At 39.4% G+C, this 16,198-nt stretch overlaps 1 protein-coding gene across 1 annotated transcript in view; it reads right to left on the bottom strand.

Annotated features, from left to right (window-relative positions):
• The window catches only part of RANBP9 (RAN binding protein 9), a 96,280-nt gene that overhangs the window by 66,969 nt on the left and 13,113 nt on the right, over positions 1 to 16,198 (bottom strand). Inside the window, exon 2 of the mRNA XM_015449884.3 lies at positions 15,007 to 15,118. Within this exon, the coding sequence (XP_015305370.3) occupies positions 15,007 to 15,118 (112 nt within the window). The remainder of the gene's footprint in view (positions 1 to 15,006; positions 15,119 to 16,198) is intronic.

The following is a 16,198-nucleotide window of genomic DNA, read 5'->3' as shown; positions in this document are numbered from 1 at the left end:
TTACTTCAAGTGACTTTAAAACATAGTATTTTGAATATCCATCCCTAATGGGATATATTTTAAAAACCAAAGCACAATAAATAAATAAATGCAAAAAATCATACAGTATTTAATGTTCTTGTTAATACTGATTTTTTTTTTTTTTTAAATTGACAGAGTTTTCCTCTTGTTGCCCAGGTTGGAGTGTAATGGCGCAATCTCGGCTCACTGCAACCTCCACCTCCTGGGTTCAAGCAATTCTCCAGCCTCAGCCTCCCGAGTCACTGGGATTACAGGCACCCGCTACTGGGCCCAGCTAATTTTTGTTACTTTTAGTAGAGACAGGGTTTCACCATGTTGGCCAGGCTGGTCTTAAATTCCTGACCTCAGGTGATCCACCCGCCTTGGTCTCCCAAATTACTGGTATTTTAATTTGAAAATGTATCAAAATATCCTAGGCTAAGGCAAATAAATATGTTAATATCACTAGAATCAAAGATTCTCAGAGTAAGAAAAAAGAAAGAAGTATAAAATGAGGATTTTAAAACTGATTTGAAAACTCTGCAACTCACTTTGAAATGCATTTTAAAAAGGTGGGGTGTGGATGAACAGATCTGCAACAAAGTATACAGCAAAATCCTAATTCTAAAATCTAGGTGGTGTGTACAAGGGTATTCACTGTATTAACTCTTCTATATGTCTGCAAATGTTGGGAAGGAAAACTCCTTAGATTCTGTATTATACAAATCACGAAGAAGCACTGGGATGAATCTCAACTCTTAACCAATCTGTTTTTCCATCTGACAACAATTAGTTCTCAACGACCATTTTTAAAACATTTCAACCACTCCTCCAAAAACACTATCCAGACTACCAAATCATCCACAACGCCAAAAAGTCTAGGACCAACAGATCATTTCTCCTTATCCTGGAATGTTAATCAACCTAAGTGATTCCAGCAATAGGCAAAGAGCAAGAACTCAATATATCTGAGATAAACATAAATAGAATGGTTATAAACTGTTTTCCTGCTTGACTTTCAAGTAATATATTCATCAGGACAAAACTATACAATCTTAAAGTTATATGACATGGGTGTCTTTAAGACATTAAAATGAAATTTTCTCCCTGAATTTTTAATTAAATTTACATTGAAGTGAAAGTAAAAGTACTGGTACCCATGAGAATATTTTTTTTAACCTCTCATGTGACTCGAATACATCTTAAACCAATTTTTCTTTCTTAGACTAATGTTGAAAGCAGTCTGAATAGAGGAAAAAAGCTGGAGAGAATATACTCCAAAATGTCAACTGCCATTAATCTGGGTGGTAGTATTGCATATCCTTTTAAAAATATACATGCTTTTTTCTATTTCACAGGATTTGTCTGTTTGATTTTCCCTTTTGCATTAAGAATGCATTACCTTGTAACTGGAAAAAAAAATTCTTGGAGGAAAAAAAAAAGTACCTACACTTGTTAAGTATAAAATAACAGAGTAAGACAGAGTAAGAGGTAAGGGTGATTTGGGATTTAAACCGCACTAAAGATAACCAACTCAAGAATAATTTGAGAAACATGATGGTTATATATCTTTAGGTCACTTTTCCCATGTTTCACACCTTCTTAACCAATTTTCCCTTCCACCAAAAATGCGGCTCCTACCATTCCTGATGGTTTCAAAATGTAGGTAAAGAACATATCCAAAATCCAAGACTCATATTCTGTTCATTCCATAAATATTGAATATCTGTACTCTGTACTACGCACAGTAAGCACTAGGGGTTTACAAAAGAAAAGATGTTATTATCCCTACCCACCTCTACTCAGTTAACATATTTGTGCAGCACCTATTTTGCGTCTGGCATTGTTCGACGCACCATGGATATAGCAGTAAACAAAACAGACCAAAAAAGCCTCTCTGATAAAGCTTTGCTCCTCTTCATTTAAGTTGTCTTTCATTGTTATGCCCTACACTTAGCCAATGCAGCAAATCCACCTCAGAAATCCCTCCGCATCTCCTTAAAACTCACTAAAAACACCAATATATAAATCTCTCATTCTGAGTATTATCAGCTCCATGCTGATTTCATTTTTTCCTTACCCAGCCTGAACTAAAATGGTCCATTTAGATATTCCCTCACCAGTAACCTCAATTACTACGATTGTTCTTCCAACTTACCTAACCTATAGTTTCCCATTTTGCATCAATCATACAATTCAACTTTCCTCTCTAACCAGCTGAGTATATAGTGAAAAATTTTAAGTATATAAACTGCTGTCTCAAATTCGTGGTTTTCAATCTCATAGTTCCTCAATACTTCCACTTCTCTGATCAATGAACATTTACTAAATATCTCTGTGTATAAAGCTGTGGCAAAGACAAAAGTCTGTGCCCTCCCTACAGGGGATCCTCTAACAGGCAGGACAGATCTTAAATAATTAATTATGAATGTGATTAAATGCTATGAAGGGGAAGTACAAGGTGCCGTGAAAGGGCGTTAACAGAGGAGCCTAATCTCGTTTGGAAGTGAAATGGTTGTCAAGACAGGCTTCCAGAAGTAGTGATAAGTGCCAACAAATAAATTCCATATAGCATCCCACATTCCTAATTTATACTTAAATCCCCGTATTCCATCTGCTGGACAAAGAAACTTGCCTCATTCGCCTCCTCAGTCTTCTCCTGGACTCACTAGTGATTCCTTCTCCTCAGCATATACATACAACAAAGTCTCTCCCACCCAAACATAAATTGGAATAATTTTTCTGGAGAGTAATTTGGCCATGCGTATCGTAAGCCTTAAAAATGTGCATATCCCTTCTTTTGATCCACAATTCAACTTCAAGAAATCTTTCCTAAGGAAATAAAGACAAGTTTCATGCAAAAAAGATTATTTAGGATAGTGAAAGAATTAAAACAATCTAAATAACTGGCAACAGGAGAAGAGCTATGGATGTGCCTTAATAAACTTATAACAGACTATGCCACAGCTAAAAATAAAAAGATATTCAGAGCTTTTAATCTCATAGAAAAATGCTTATAATTATGTAAGAAATACACTGTAACTGTTACACAGAAATAAATCAATAATAATCCTCTACAAAAAAATTTAAAAATAGGCCAGGCATGGTGACACATCTCTGTAGTCCTAGCTACTTGAGTGGCTGAGGCAGGAGGATCACTTGAACCCAACAGTTTGAGGTTAAAGTGAGCTATGATTGTGCCACTGCACTACAGCCTGGGCAACAGAGTAATACCCTGTCTCCCAAAAAATATTAAATAAATGATAAACACAGGATGTAAAAACCTGTATAAAGAGGATAACTAGGCCGGGCGCGGTGGCTCACGCCTGTAATCCCAACACTTTGGGAGGCCGAGGTGGGCGGATCACGTGGTCAAGAGATAGAGACCATCCTGGCCAACATGGTGCGACCTTGTGTCTACTGAAAATACAAAAATTAGCTGGGTGTGGTGGCGTGAGCCTGTAGTACCAGCTACTGGGGTGGGGTGGGGGGGCGCGGTGGGCTGAGGTGGCAGAATCACTTGAACCTGGGAGGCAGAGATTGCAGTGAACTGAAATTGCACCACTGCACTCCAGCCTGGCAACAGAGCAAGACTGTCTCAAAAAAAAAAAAAAAAAGAGTACAACTAAGCTTAAAACATAAGTGTATATACAAAATTTGGAAAGAAATGAGCAGAAGTATTGATAGCAATTAATCATACAAAATTATGGTTTAGTTTTCCCCCTTACATTTTTCTGTACCTTTTTTTTTCTTGAATTTCCAAAATTTCTTTTCCCCTCCCCTCCCCAAAATAGTGTCTCACTCTGTAGCCTAGGCTAGAGTGTAGTGGCAGAAACACAGTTCACTGCAGCCTTGACCTCCTGGGCTCAGGCGATCTTCCTGGCTCAGCCTCTCATATAGCTGGGACCATAGGCGCATACTACTACACCTAGCTAATTTTATTATTTTTATTATTTACTTATTTATTCAGTTAGTTAGTTAGTTAGTTGAGATGGAGTCTGGCTCTGTTGCCCAAGCTGGAGTGCAGCAGTGCGATCTTGGCTCACTGCAGCCTCTGCCTCCCAGGTTCCAGGGATTCTCCTGCCTCAGCCTCCCGAGTAGCTGCGATTACAGGAATGTGCCACCACGCCCAGCTATTTTTTTGTATTTGGTAAAGACAGGGTTTCACCATGTTGGCCAGGCTGGTCTCGAACTCCTGACCTCAGGTGATCCACCCACCTTGGCCTCCCAAAGTGCTGGGATTACAGGCGTGAGCCACCATGCCCAGTCTAATAAACAGGGTCTCGCTTTGTTGCCCAAGCTGGTCACAAACTACTGGGCTCAGGCAATCCTCCCACCTCAGCCTCCAAAAGTGCTGGGATTACAGGCATGAGCCACCACGCCTGGCCTTACATTATCAAATTGGCAGTGTATTACTTTTCTAAATGGGTTGTAAATTACTGTTCCTCACAACAGCAACACAGCTACTAAGTCCACTAGCACATTATCTCCATTCCTTACCTCTAACTCTCCGACACACTGCACCTGCTATCACCCCAATCCCAAATGACAAACCAGTGGAGACTTAGCAGTCCTCCTTTGAACTGACTTCCAGGGCTTCTGAAACCATCTAGGATCTGCCTTCTAATTCTCTGACCATTCTTTTATAGAATCTTAGATGATTATGTAACAAGGAAGACATTTTTTTAAAAAATTCGTAAGTACATGAAAAGAATCTCAGATAAATTCTCTCCTTCTATACGTCCTTTAAATATGGTGTTTCAGGTGTCCGCCTTAGCCGCCTTCTTTTTTTTACACTACACGCTTGGGTGATCCTATCAATTCCCATGGCTTTAACAACTTACCTTCTGACAACTCCAAAATCTACCTTCAGCCCTACTCTCCTAAATCCCATTTATTTTTAGTCAAAGTCTTTGCTATTAATTTTCTGGGAGTCCCCTAACAGTTCAAACACTGTTCTCATCATCGTCTTCTTTAAAGATCCACTTCCTGGCCAGTTGTGATGGCTCACAACTGTAATCCCAGCACTTTGGGAGGCTGAGGCAGGAGGATCCCTTGATCCCAGGAGTTTGAGGCTGCACTGAGCTATGATCACACAACTGCACTCCAGCCTGGGCAACAAAGTTAGGCCCTATCTCTTTAAAAAAAAAAAAAAAACCTTCTGGTATTTTCTGATGTGTTTAGTCACACCACTATCCATTTAATCTTCTAAGCTAAAAGCCAGGGAGTCATCCTTAACACTCTCTCAACAACTATCTTTACCTACTTACCACTCCTACTTCCTAATCAAGGAAATAAAGACAGATTTCTTGTAAAAAAAATTAAGTCCTAATTAGTTAACAAATCTGTCTACCTTCCTCTCCAACCCCACTACACAGATTAAACCCTCAATTTATTATTACAATAACCCAACTGATCTCTGGAAGTCAGTCTCAGATCTATTTTCTATATTACCCTCAGATAACCTACCTAAAAAGCAAATCCAACCATATAATTCCCTTGCTTAAAAACTACCACCTGAAAGATAAAAGGTAACACCCACTAGCATGAGAAGTCCCTTCATGATCATCTCCAGACACATTCCTCCCACAAAACTTTATGCTGAGCTTCCTCCAGCAGCAGCAGCAGCAGCAGCAAGCAGCGGTAAGACATGAGTTTTCTGTGCACCAGGCATCGTTTTTCAGAGCAGCATCAAGCTATCTTGAGTTTGCTTCACACCAGGTACTCTAATAAGTGCTTTAAGTGAATTACGTAATTTAGTCTTATGAGGTTGGCACTATTATTTCCTTTTCACAGATAAGACTGAGTCTGTCAAAAAATACAAAATCACAGAACTAGTTAAGTAGCAGAGCCAAGATTTATATCTCCACTATATTTCTCGACAAAAGTAACTAGTCAGGGCCGGGCACGGTGGCTCAAGCCTGTAATCCCAGCACTTTGGGAGGCCAAGACGGGTGGATCACGAGGTCAGGAGATCGAGACCATCCTGGCTAACACGGTGAAACCCCATCTCTACTAAAAAATACAAAAAACTAGCCGGGCGAGGTGGCGGGCGCCTGTAGTCCCAGCTACTCAGGAGGCTGAGGCAGGAGAATGGCGTAAACCCGGGAGGTGGAGCTTGCAGTGAGCTGAGATCCGGCCACTGCACCCCAGCCTGGGCGACAGAGCAAGACTCCGTCTCAAAAAAAAAAAAAAAAAAAAAAAGTAACTAGTCAGCTTCTAAAACTGCTACTAATCTTCAAAATCTGTTCATATCCTATCTTGTGAAGGATACCTGAGCAACTGAAGGACACCTGAGCAACTGAAGGACAGAGAGGCTTATGTTTAACTGTATTCCTCTTCTGTAATTTTATGTAAGCTTCCTAGACAGACTTCCCTGATCACCACCGTCTTCCAACAGCGTTGGTTACTTCCTCCAATATACTTCTCTAATTTGTTTATAGGTCTACTGCTGTGTATCTCATACTGGATTTTTTTTTTTTTTTTTTGAGACGGAGTCTCACTCTGTCCCCTAGGCTGGAGAGAAGTGGCACAATCTCAGCTCACTGCAGGCTCCGCCTCCAGGGTTCATGCCATTCTCCTGCCTCAGCCTCCCAAGTATCTGGGACTGCAGGCACACGCCACCTCACCTGACTGACTTTTTGTATTTTTAATAGAGACGGGGTTTCACCATATTACCCAGCATGGTCTCGATCTCTTGACCTTGTGATCCACCTGCCTCAGCCTCCCAAAGTGCTGGGATTACAGGCGTGAGCCACTACACCCGGCCGGATTTTATTATTTATTTACATGTTCATTTCCCTTTTTACCTGCAAACTTCTACAGAGTAGGTACCATTTCTCAGCCATGTTTACAGCGCTGCCTCCATCTTTGTCAATCCTAGGTTCTTAGCAGAGTGTCTGGCACATAACAGGTACTCGACAAATTAAATCTCCTCTTCTGTTATTTTCCTCCTGTTTTGTTTTCTTTTTTTTTTTTTTTTTAATCTCTTATCACACTCTCTATCCTCAGGCAACAGCCTCACAACCTAACTCCTAGCTGTAGCCCCTACACTCTCCAGCAATCTTGCAGACCTGCCATCACACTTCATCCTCTCCCCAATTTGTATCATCTTTCTAAAACAGGCATCATATATCTTCCCTACTCAAAAAGATTGAAGGCAGTCTGGGTGCAGTGACTCATGCCTGTAATCCCAACACTTAGGGAGGCAGGAGGATAGCTTGAGGCTAGGAGTTCAAGACCAGCCTATGCAACATACTGAGACCCATCTCTACAAAAAAAAAAAAAAAAAAAAGAAGAAGCTGGGCATGCTGATGCACACCTATAGTCCCAGCTATTTGGGAAGCTGAGCTGAAGCAGGAAGATCACTTAAGCAAGGGAAGTCAAGGCTACAGAGAGCCATGATTGTGCCACTGAACTCCAGCCTGGGTGACAGACAAGACTGTGCCACAAAAACAAAAACAAAAACAAAAACTGAAAGCTCCCTTCTACCTATAGAGTATATTTCACCCTATAACTATCATCAACGCTCTATAATATCTGATTCCATTCTTACTTTTTTCTTTTTTTTTGAGAGATGAAATCTCACTCTGTCACCAGGCTGGAGTACAGTGGTGCAATCTCGGCTCACTACAACCTTTGTATCCCAGGTTCAAGCGATTCTTCTGCCTTGACTTCCCAAGTAGATGGGACTACAGGCGTGTGCCACCACACCCAGCTAATTTTTGTACTTTTTAGTAGAGATGGGGTTTCACTATATGTTGGTCAGGCTGGTCTGGAACTCTTTATCTCAGGTGATCCACCTGCTTCGGGCTCCCAAAGTATTGGGATTACAGGCATGAACCACCACATTTGGCCTATTCTCACTTTTATAACTCTTCCTTATAATCCAAGTCCCCAACAACACTGAACCATGTATCTCTGCCAAAGACCACAAAGTTGCACTCTTCCTGTGAGACTATTCTGGCCATTTACCATAGTCTGTACTGTTCTTCCCCAAAAAGGCCTCTCAAATTCTTACTCATTTTGTAAGGTCTACCAACTACTACTTCCTGTATAAATCTGTTTCCTTGAGCCAAAATTAACTACTCTCTCCTCAGTTTTCCCATATATGGTCTCATTCTTAAGTACTTAGTATATTATGTCCTAGAGTTGCATATTTCTGCTTCCTGCCTTGTCCCACTATATCTTCCAAACACCATATACCAAGAAAGGACTATATATACAATGGTACAGCCAGGTATGTAGTAGGCTATACCACCTAGGTTTACATAAATACCCTTTACGTTCATAAGAAAACATCGCCCAATGACTCATGTCTTAGAACATGTTTCTATAGTTAAGCGACATATGACTATACTAAATTTGATCTTCCTCAAAGGCAGGGACCATATTCAGTTCACTTACTGTATTAATTGAGTTTCTACTAAATGTCAGGTCCTCTAGTAAGAACTATGAATAAGACAAATGAATAAAATAATTTCTTATCTTCACTCAGCTGCTGACAATGTGATATATCATAGGTGTTCAACATATATTTGTTAAATAAATATATTGCTTACTTATAATAATATACTGTTTATTCTTTGTTCACATTTACCTTGTGCTTCCATTTGCTGCTTACAACCAATCAAACCTAGTAAGAAAGATCCTTCTAGTTTTCAAAGCCTTTTAAGGCTAGACAGGAAGAAAGACCTTTGTTCTCCTCTTCCCCCCAAGAAATAATCTAGAAAGTCAGCAAGCATAGAAGGAACATTCTGGAAGAGTGCACGTTATTCTCAGCAGAAGAATTTAGGAACAGAACAGAGAGACTGCATTACTTGCCAGTTCTCACTGAAACACTGTCAAAGAGTGGCATCAATATTTTGTTTGAAGAGCTAAAAATACCATTCATAATAAATTATAATTCTAAAAGCTTTCAAATAAAAATTTTATCTCTCACATTTAGAATTAACTGTATCTCCACTGCCTCTATTAATATGCATAACTTAAAATCTGAATGAAATCCCTGAACTGAAAGTACATAAGATACAGACTCCTTAAAGAAATTCACCTCAATGATCACTAAAAAGAAGGGAAAGTAAACACATACCCATTAAATATATGCCCTAAAGAAGTTATGCAGGGCCAGGCATGGTGGCTCACATCTGTAATCCCAGCACTTTGGGAGGCCAAGGTGGGTGGATCATTTGAGGTCAGGAGTTCAAGACTGGCCTGGCCAAGATGGTGAAACCCCATCTCTACTGAAAATACAAAAATTAGCTGAGTGTGGTGTGGCGTACCTGTAATCCCAGCTACTAGGACAGACTAAGACAAGAGAATTCCTTGAACCCAGGAGACAGAGGTTGCAGTGAGCCAAGATTACGCCACTGAACTCCAGTCTGGGTGACAGACAGAGACTCCATCTCAAAAAAAAAAAAAAAAAGTCATGATTTATGACTGATAAATCATGACAGATATGTGACCCAAGAGTATGACAGATAAAGTGATTTAATTTTTTGTTGTGAAATACATTAGAATTTATTTTTAAATTAATAATATTTAAAGACTATTTTGTCCTAATAAATTTATTTAGCTGCATATGTACAAAAATTAGGTTCACTTTAAATGAAAACTCAGGGCAGAAAATGAAATGTTCTTTCACTCAATAAAAGGAACTTTCTTCAAGTCTCATTTTCTAGGCAATAAAGAAATACAAGTAACAATCATGACAGTCATATTCCTAATTTTCCAAGGCAGACCTAGAAATAACGTACACCACAGGAGAAATTAAAAGTCTTTACAAGCACATAATACATTAACACCAGTTCTTTCTACTCTATTGAAAGAGGCAATTCACGCCCAACTCTTGCATTTCATGAGAAAATTTGCTGCCAAGGACAATTTATTTTAAAAACTGAGATCTTGGATAAACACTTTAAAAGAAAACTCAGTGTTTTGTTTGTTTGTTTGTTTTTGAGACTGAGTCTCGCACAGTCACCTGGGCTGGAGTACAGAGGTGCGATATCGGCTCACTGCAACCTGTGCCTCCCGTGTTAAGTGATTCTCCTGCCCCAGTCCAGCAAGTAGCTGGGATTACAGGTGCCTGCCACCATGCCCGGCTAATTTTTTGTATTTTTAGTAGAGACGGGGTTTCACTATGTTGGCCAGGCTGGTCTCGAACTCCTGACCTCGTGATCTACCGGCGTCGGCCTCCCAAAGTGCTAGGATTACAGGCTAGAGCCACCGTGCCCGGCGAAAATTCAGTTTTAAATTAAGTGAAATAAACTCTCAGATGGGCACACATCATTGCAAACAAAAGGTGACTAACGGCTGCTCTTTCTGGTCCATGCTTTACAAAGATGTTGGGATTTCAGGAAAGCATCTTTTCTCCAGAAAAACATCACTTGGCAAAAATTAGCAATAGGAGTTGCTTTTTTTCATAAATGAATTGTTCTTTGCTTCCAAAAACAATGGGTTGGGCCTAGAACTTTGTTTGACACGTTTACCAGAGAGAGAAATGAATGTGACCAAAGAAATACAATAGTTTGGTGGCGCAGTGGCTCGTATCTATAATCCCAGCACTTTGAGGAGGGTGGATCACCTGAGGTCAGGGGTTCGAAACTAGCCTGGCCAACATGGCAAAAACCCGTCTCTACTAAAAGCACAAAATCAGCTGGGCATGGTGGCACATGCCTGTAATCCAGCTACTCGGTAGGCAGAGGCAGGAGAATCACTTGAGCCTGGGAGGCAGAAGTTACAGTGAGCTGAAATCATGCCATCACACTCCAGCCTGGACAACAAGAGCCAAACTCCGTCTCAAAAAAAAAAAAAAAAGGCTGGGCGCAGTAGCTCACACCTGTAATCCCAGCACTTTGGGTGGCGGAGGCAGATGGATCCCTGAGGTCAGGAGTTTGACACCAGCCTGGGCAACATGGTGAAACCCCATCTCTACTAAAAATACAAAACTTAGCCAGGCATGGTGGTACGCGCCTGTAATCCCAGCTACTTGGGAGGCTGAGATAGGCAGAATTGCTTGAACCCAAGAGTTGGAGGTTGCAGTGAGTCCAGATCGTGCCACTGCACTCCAGCCTGGGCGACAGAGCAAGACTCCGTCTCAAAACAAACAAACAAACAGTTTTCTCCAAGAACATACAAGAAATAGTACTTCTAATCCATTCATTTATTCATACCTTTAAAAGCTAGCTATAAATTAAGCACTAGAGTTACAAAATTAAAATAAAATAGTCCCTTACGCTTAAATCTGTAGGGTCATGTTGGCAGTAAGCAGACAATTGAAACAATATAAATATCATAATTACAGTCTGGCCAAAATGTAAAGGAGGCATAGAAAAGGCATATTCCTACTTTAGGAAGAAAATGCCGTAAGAAAGGTACTCCTACACTAGGACTTGAAGACTAATTAATTAGCTAGGCAAACAGAGAAAAGGGTAAGAGAAGGTGAAGGAAGGACATGCATAAGGAACTAGAAATATAAGCCAGTGTGCGTAGTCAGAGAACTCCAAATGGTACCTTATAGGTGAAGAGCAGGTGAGGATTAGGGATTCTTCAACATCATAAGTCATTAGGGAAATATAAATTAAAACTACAGCAAGAAATCACTAGAAACCTATTATAATGGCTAAAAATTAAAAAAAAAAAAATGACAATACCTAGTGCTAAGATCAACAGGAACTCTCATACATTGCTGGGAGAAATGCAAACTAGTGGGCCGGGCAGGGTGGCTCACACCTGTAATCCCAGAACTTTCGGAGGCTGAGGCGGGCAGATCGCCTGAGCTCAGGAATTCGACATCAGCCTGGGCAACACGGTGAAACCCCGTCTCTACTAAAATTACAAAAGATTAGCCGGGGGTGGCAGCGGATATCATATCCCTCCACAGTATTGCTGGTTTCTATCACTCAACAAGCACATGGAACACATGAAGTATATCTGTAAGGAACTTACTATCTAGCTCAGGAGAAAAAAAATGTATATATGAAAAACGTATATATGAAAAAGCTAGAGGCCAGGTGTTGTGGCTCATGCCTGCAATGCCAGCACTCTGGGAGGCTGACACAGGTGGATCATTTGAGGTCAGGCACTCGAGACCAGCCTGGCCAACATAGTGAAACCCCGTCTCTACTAAAAATTCAAAAATTAGCCAGGCATGGTGGTGGGCGCCTGTAATTCCAGCTACTTGGGAGGCTGAGGCAGGAGAACTGCCTGAACCCACGAAGCGGAGGTTGCAGTGAGCCAAGATCATGCCACTGCACTCCAGCCTGGGCAGCAGAGCGAGACTCTGGCTCAAGAAAAAAAAAAACAAAAACAAAACGCAAACTAGTACAGCCACTTTGTGAAACAATTTGGCAGTTTCTTATAAAGTTAAAAATACACTTAACTACAATCCAGCAATTCCACTCCTAGATACTTGTGAAAAGAAAACTTATGTTTACACAAAAACCTGTATATACATGTTTACAGTTCCAGCCAAAAAACTAGAAACAACTGAGAAGTTCTTCAACTGGGGAGTGGGTAAGCAAACTTTGGTTCACTCATCTACACAATTAGATTAAAAAGGACTGTTCTATGAATATATACAACAGGGAGGAATCTCCAATGTGTTATGCTAAGTGAAAGATACCAAACTTAAAAGGCTACAAACTATATGATTCCATTTATATGCCATTCTTGAAATGGCCAAACTAGAGTGACACAAAACCAGTCAACAGTTACCAGGAGCTAGAGATGGGGAAGGGTTTTCTACAAAAGGGTATGGCGGAATTTTGGGGGGTGACTGAGCTGTTCTATATGCAGCAGTCCACACTTATCTGTGGTTTTGCTTTCCTCAGTGTTTCAGTTACCCACAGTCAACTGAGGTGCAAAAATATTAATTGGACAATTCCAGAAATAAGCAATTCATAAGTTTTAAATTGTGTGCCATTCTGAGTAACATGATAAAATATCATGCCATTGGACTCAGTCCCGCCCTGTCCCCACCTGGTAATCATTCCTTTGTCTAGCATATCCACGCTGTATATACCACATGCCCTTCAGTCACTGACTAGCCCTCTCAATTATCAGACTGAAAAAAAACATAGTATATATAGAGTTCAGTACTACCTGTAGTTTCAGGCATCCACAAAGGGTCTTGGAATGTATCCCCCACAGATAACGGGAGACTCCCATATCAACTGTGATGGTGGTTTTATGACTATACATGTTTCTCAAAACTCACAGAACCATATACTAAAAAGAATAAAGTTTACTATATGTAAAATATACCTAAATTTAAAAACAAAAGAAAAAGGATAAGGGATCCTAGCTACAAAGAGACTGAAAAATGATGTAAGAGCTAGTCATATCTGAGGGGTCCTGTTAAGAAGCTCTACAATGAAGCAACAGATGTCCCAAATGATCTCAAAAAATGGGTAGTGGCAATTCAGTTCCACATTATTAAGAACCCTGACAACAGTTATAGACTAGAATAAGAGCAAAACAGGGAGCAACTGGAGGCCCATCAACCAACTACCTCAGAGTAATTCAGCAGATAAATAATTGAGATCTGACTAAGGGAGAAGCAGTAGAGATGAACAGAAAAGTTAAAAGCAAGAAATTCTCAAGTTTCTAGCAATAGTGAAACCACCAACCAAATGGTTTTTTTTTTAGAAAAAGATTTTAAACAAGCTAAATTTAAATGCCTGCGGGACATTCAAATGCAAACATTTGGTTAGACACGTTGTCTGGAGCTCAAGGGAATAAACCAAGATGTAGCACTAGATTCAAGAATCATCAAGGTATTCGCAGGCAAATATGAGGTCAAGTTCATATAATTTGAAGTATAAAAAGAATCAGCTTACTGATTATACAGCTTGTAAAGTGAGAAATGGTGACAATCGTGTGCCTATTTCAATGATGGGGCCTCTCTCAACCACTCTATCCTTGGCATCTCTGATTTTCTCTTTGGCTTGATTACCCTGAGAAAACTGAGGCAGTTACATAAAAAGCTGTCACTGAATTCCAAGTTTTTATTTTCTGTTGTTCATACTGTTGACATCAAGAATATTCAGTCGATAAAGGAGTAATCTACTGAATACACTTAACTGGTTAATTAAACACAGGAGGACTACTAAGAGGGGTTTGATCTGAGGTCCATCTGACTGACCTCACGGAGCAACTTACCCACACAGCCCAATAGCTTTGTCTTGGTAACTCAACTAACAACCCTATGGCTGCTTTAAGAGACCTCTAATATGCAATAAAGTTATGAGGAAATACTATAGGATAGATCCAATGACTGTAGGTAATTAGTGCTTAACCAGGGATAGGCACCAAAATTCAGTGTGGTGCTTTCTCAAAATGCCTATCTTGCCCAAAGCTCTACTTCCGAAAATTCTAATTTAGGAACTTTTGGGGTAAGGCCCAAAAATTACTATATTTTTAATAGTCTCATAAGTGATTCTGATATCCACACAAACCACACACCAATCCCAAGCTGAAAAGCAATGATATTAAATTTGGTTCCAGGCCCTACCATGGAATTCTCATTTGGAACTTTCTAAACCACATCCTAAACCTTGAAAATCTCCTCTGGTTGACAGCATACAAATACATATTTCTCAGCTAAAACCTAAAATTCTAAGCCCAACATCTGTAAAATACCCATGAATCACCAACTGACTATGATTACTGGCTTTGAGAGGATTTAACTTCTTAGCAGAATTCAGGAAAAAGCAGTGTAAGAAAAGTCATGGAAAATGAGTCACTGTCCCTCCATTCCTTAATTTCAATTCTCCATTTTAATAATAAACCTACCAGAAAAGCTCAGTTAATATTACTAACTCAAGCTTTAACTTCAACTAGTATTTAAGCATAACCAGATCCAGTCTGTTATACTGGAATATTCAGATTCCACTTTTCCAATTACCAAAATTTCCAGGATTCCAACTTTCCAATTACATCATAAACATTATGAAATCAAAACAAAAAAACTAACAAATGATTTTTCTCACCAAAATTTACACTTACCCATCTCTTCCCTTACTGACAATTTTTACTTCAAAATAATAAATCCCACAGGCTGCTGGTATTGGATGCGTGGCTCGAACTGACGCTGCATCTTTTGGGGTTTTGCCATGACCTGCACATGAAACAGGAAGGAAAAAAGAAGTCACATGAGATATTCACTGAAAAATGAAAACCTTAAACAATTCAGGAAGATACAGGTTTTTGGAATGATGTATAATTTCTGCTATCAGTTCAAATACTCAATAAAATGTTTATCATCACCATGAACCCAATATGCAAAATAGCCCAAGTTAACCACAGAACTCTTCACACTATTATTAGTTTTATTAAGATTGCAGAATCCGAATATGTAAATTGAACCTAGCAGCCTTTTATACAAATTAAATAAAAGATGTTATAGAGTACACTATATTTTTAAGAGGAAAAAAGCTGTATGAAGAACATAAGATCTTAATTTTATCAGGTCTAAATTTGTATATAACTTATATAATTTCTGTACACTCTTGCCAAAGGCCTGCTCTTTAAACCAGAAGCATCTATATCGTATATTTCTAAGTTAAACCTTTACTGAATTGGCAAAACAGCTTTCTTAAGAATTTACAATTTTGTTCTTTGGTATAGTCTTATTAATTAAAGCTGATTCATAAAATCTCTTGGGCCAATAACAGCCTATTGAGAAATACATCTAATTTCTAAACGTATTTTTTTTTTCTTTTTAAACAACAGAAATAACACCATGCCACTGCTGACATTTTAGAAAATCTGTTAGATAATGCCTTTTAAACTTTTTAAACCAGCTATTCCTCAATTCTAATCCCATAGGGTTTGCTAAACTCACAATCACTTCCCCTGCCTCTTGCCCAAGACACAAACTACCTTGAAAGCTAGCATGTGGACAATATTAAGAGAAAATATGTCCATAAAACCATGGGAGAATAAAGACAGAAGTTGAAGTAGCATGTCAGAAGTACTCAAAGAGCATGAGTGAGACAAGTCTCCATAATCCCCAAAAGGACTGCATGAGACACAATACTCTAAATCATTATTTGGGTGTTCTAGTTAAATATGCTCCACGCAATACAAACTTCGCATTAATCTTTCAGTCATACTATAAAATTATCTTCATGGGTAGCAGAATTCTCCTCAAATTTATTGTGATTGTTTTAAAACTAAATGCCTTAAGTCAAAAATT

The sequence above is a fragment of the Macaca fascicularis genome, chromosome 4 (genome assembly GCF_037993035.2).
Source record: "Macaca fascicularis isolate 582-1 chromosome 4, T2T-MFA8v1.1".
NCBI lineage: Eukaryota > Metazoa > Chordata > Mammalia > Primates > Cercopithecidae > Macaca > Macaca fascicularis.
This window is presented reverse-complemented; position numbering and strand designations above follow the sequence as displayed.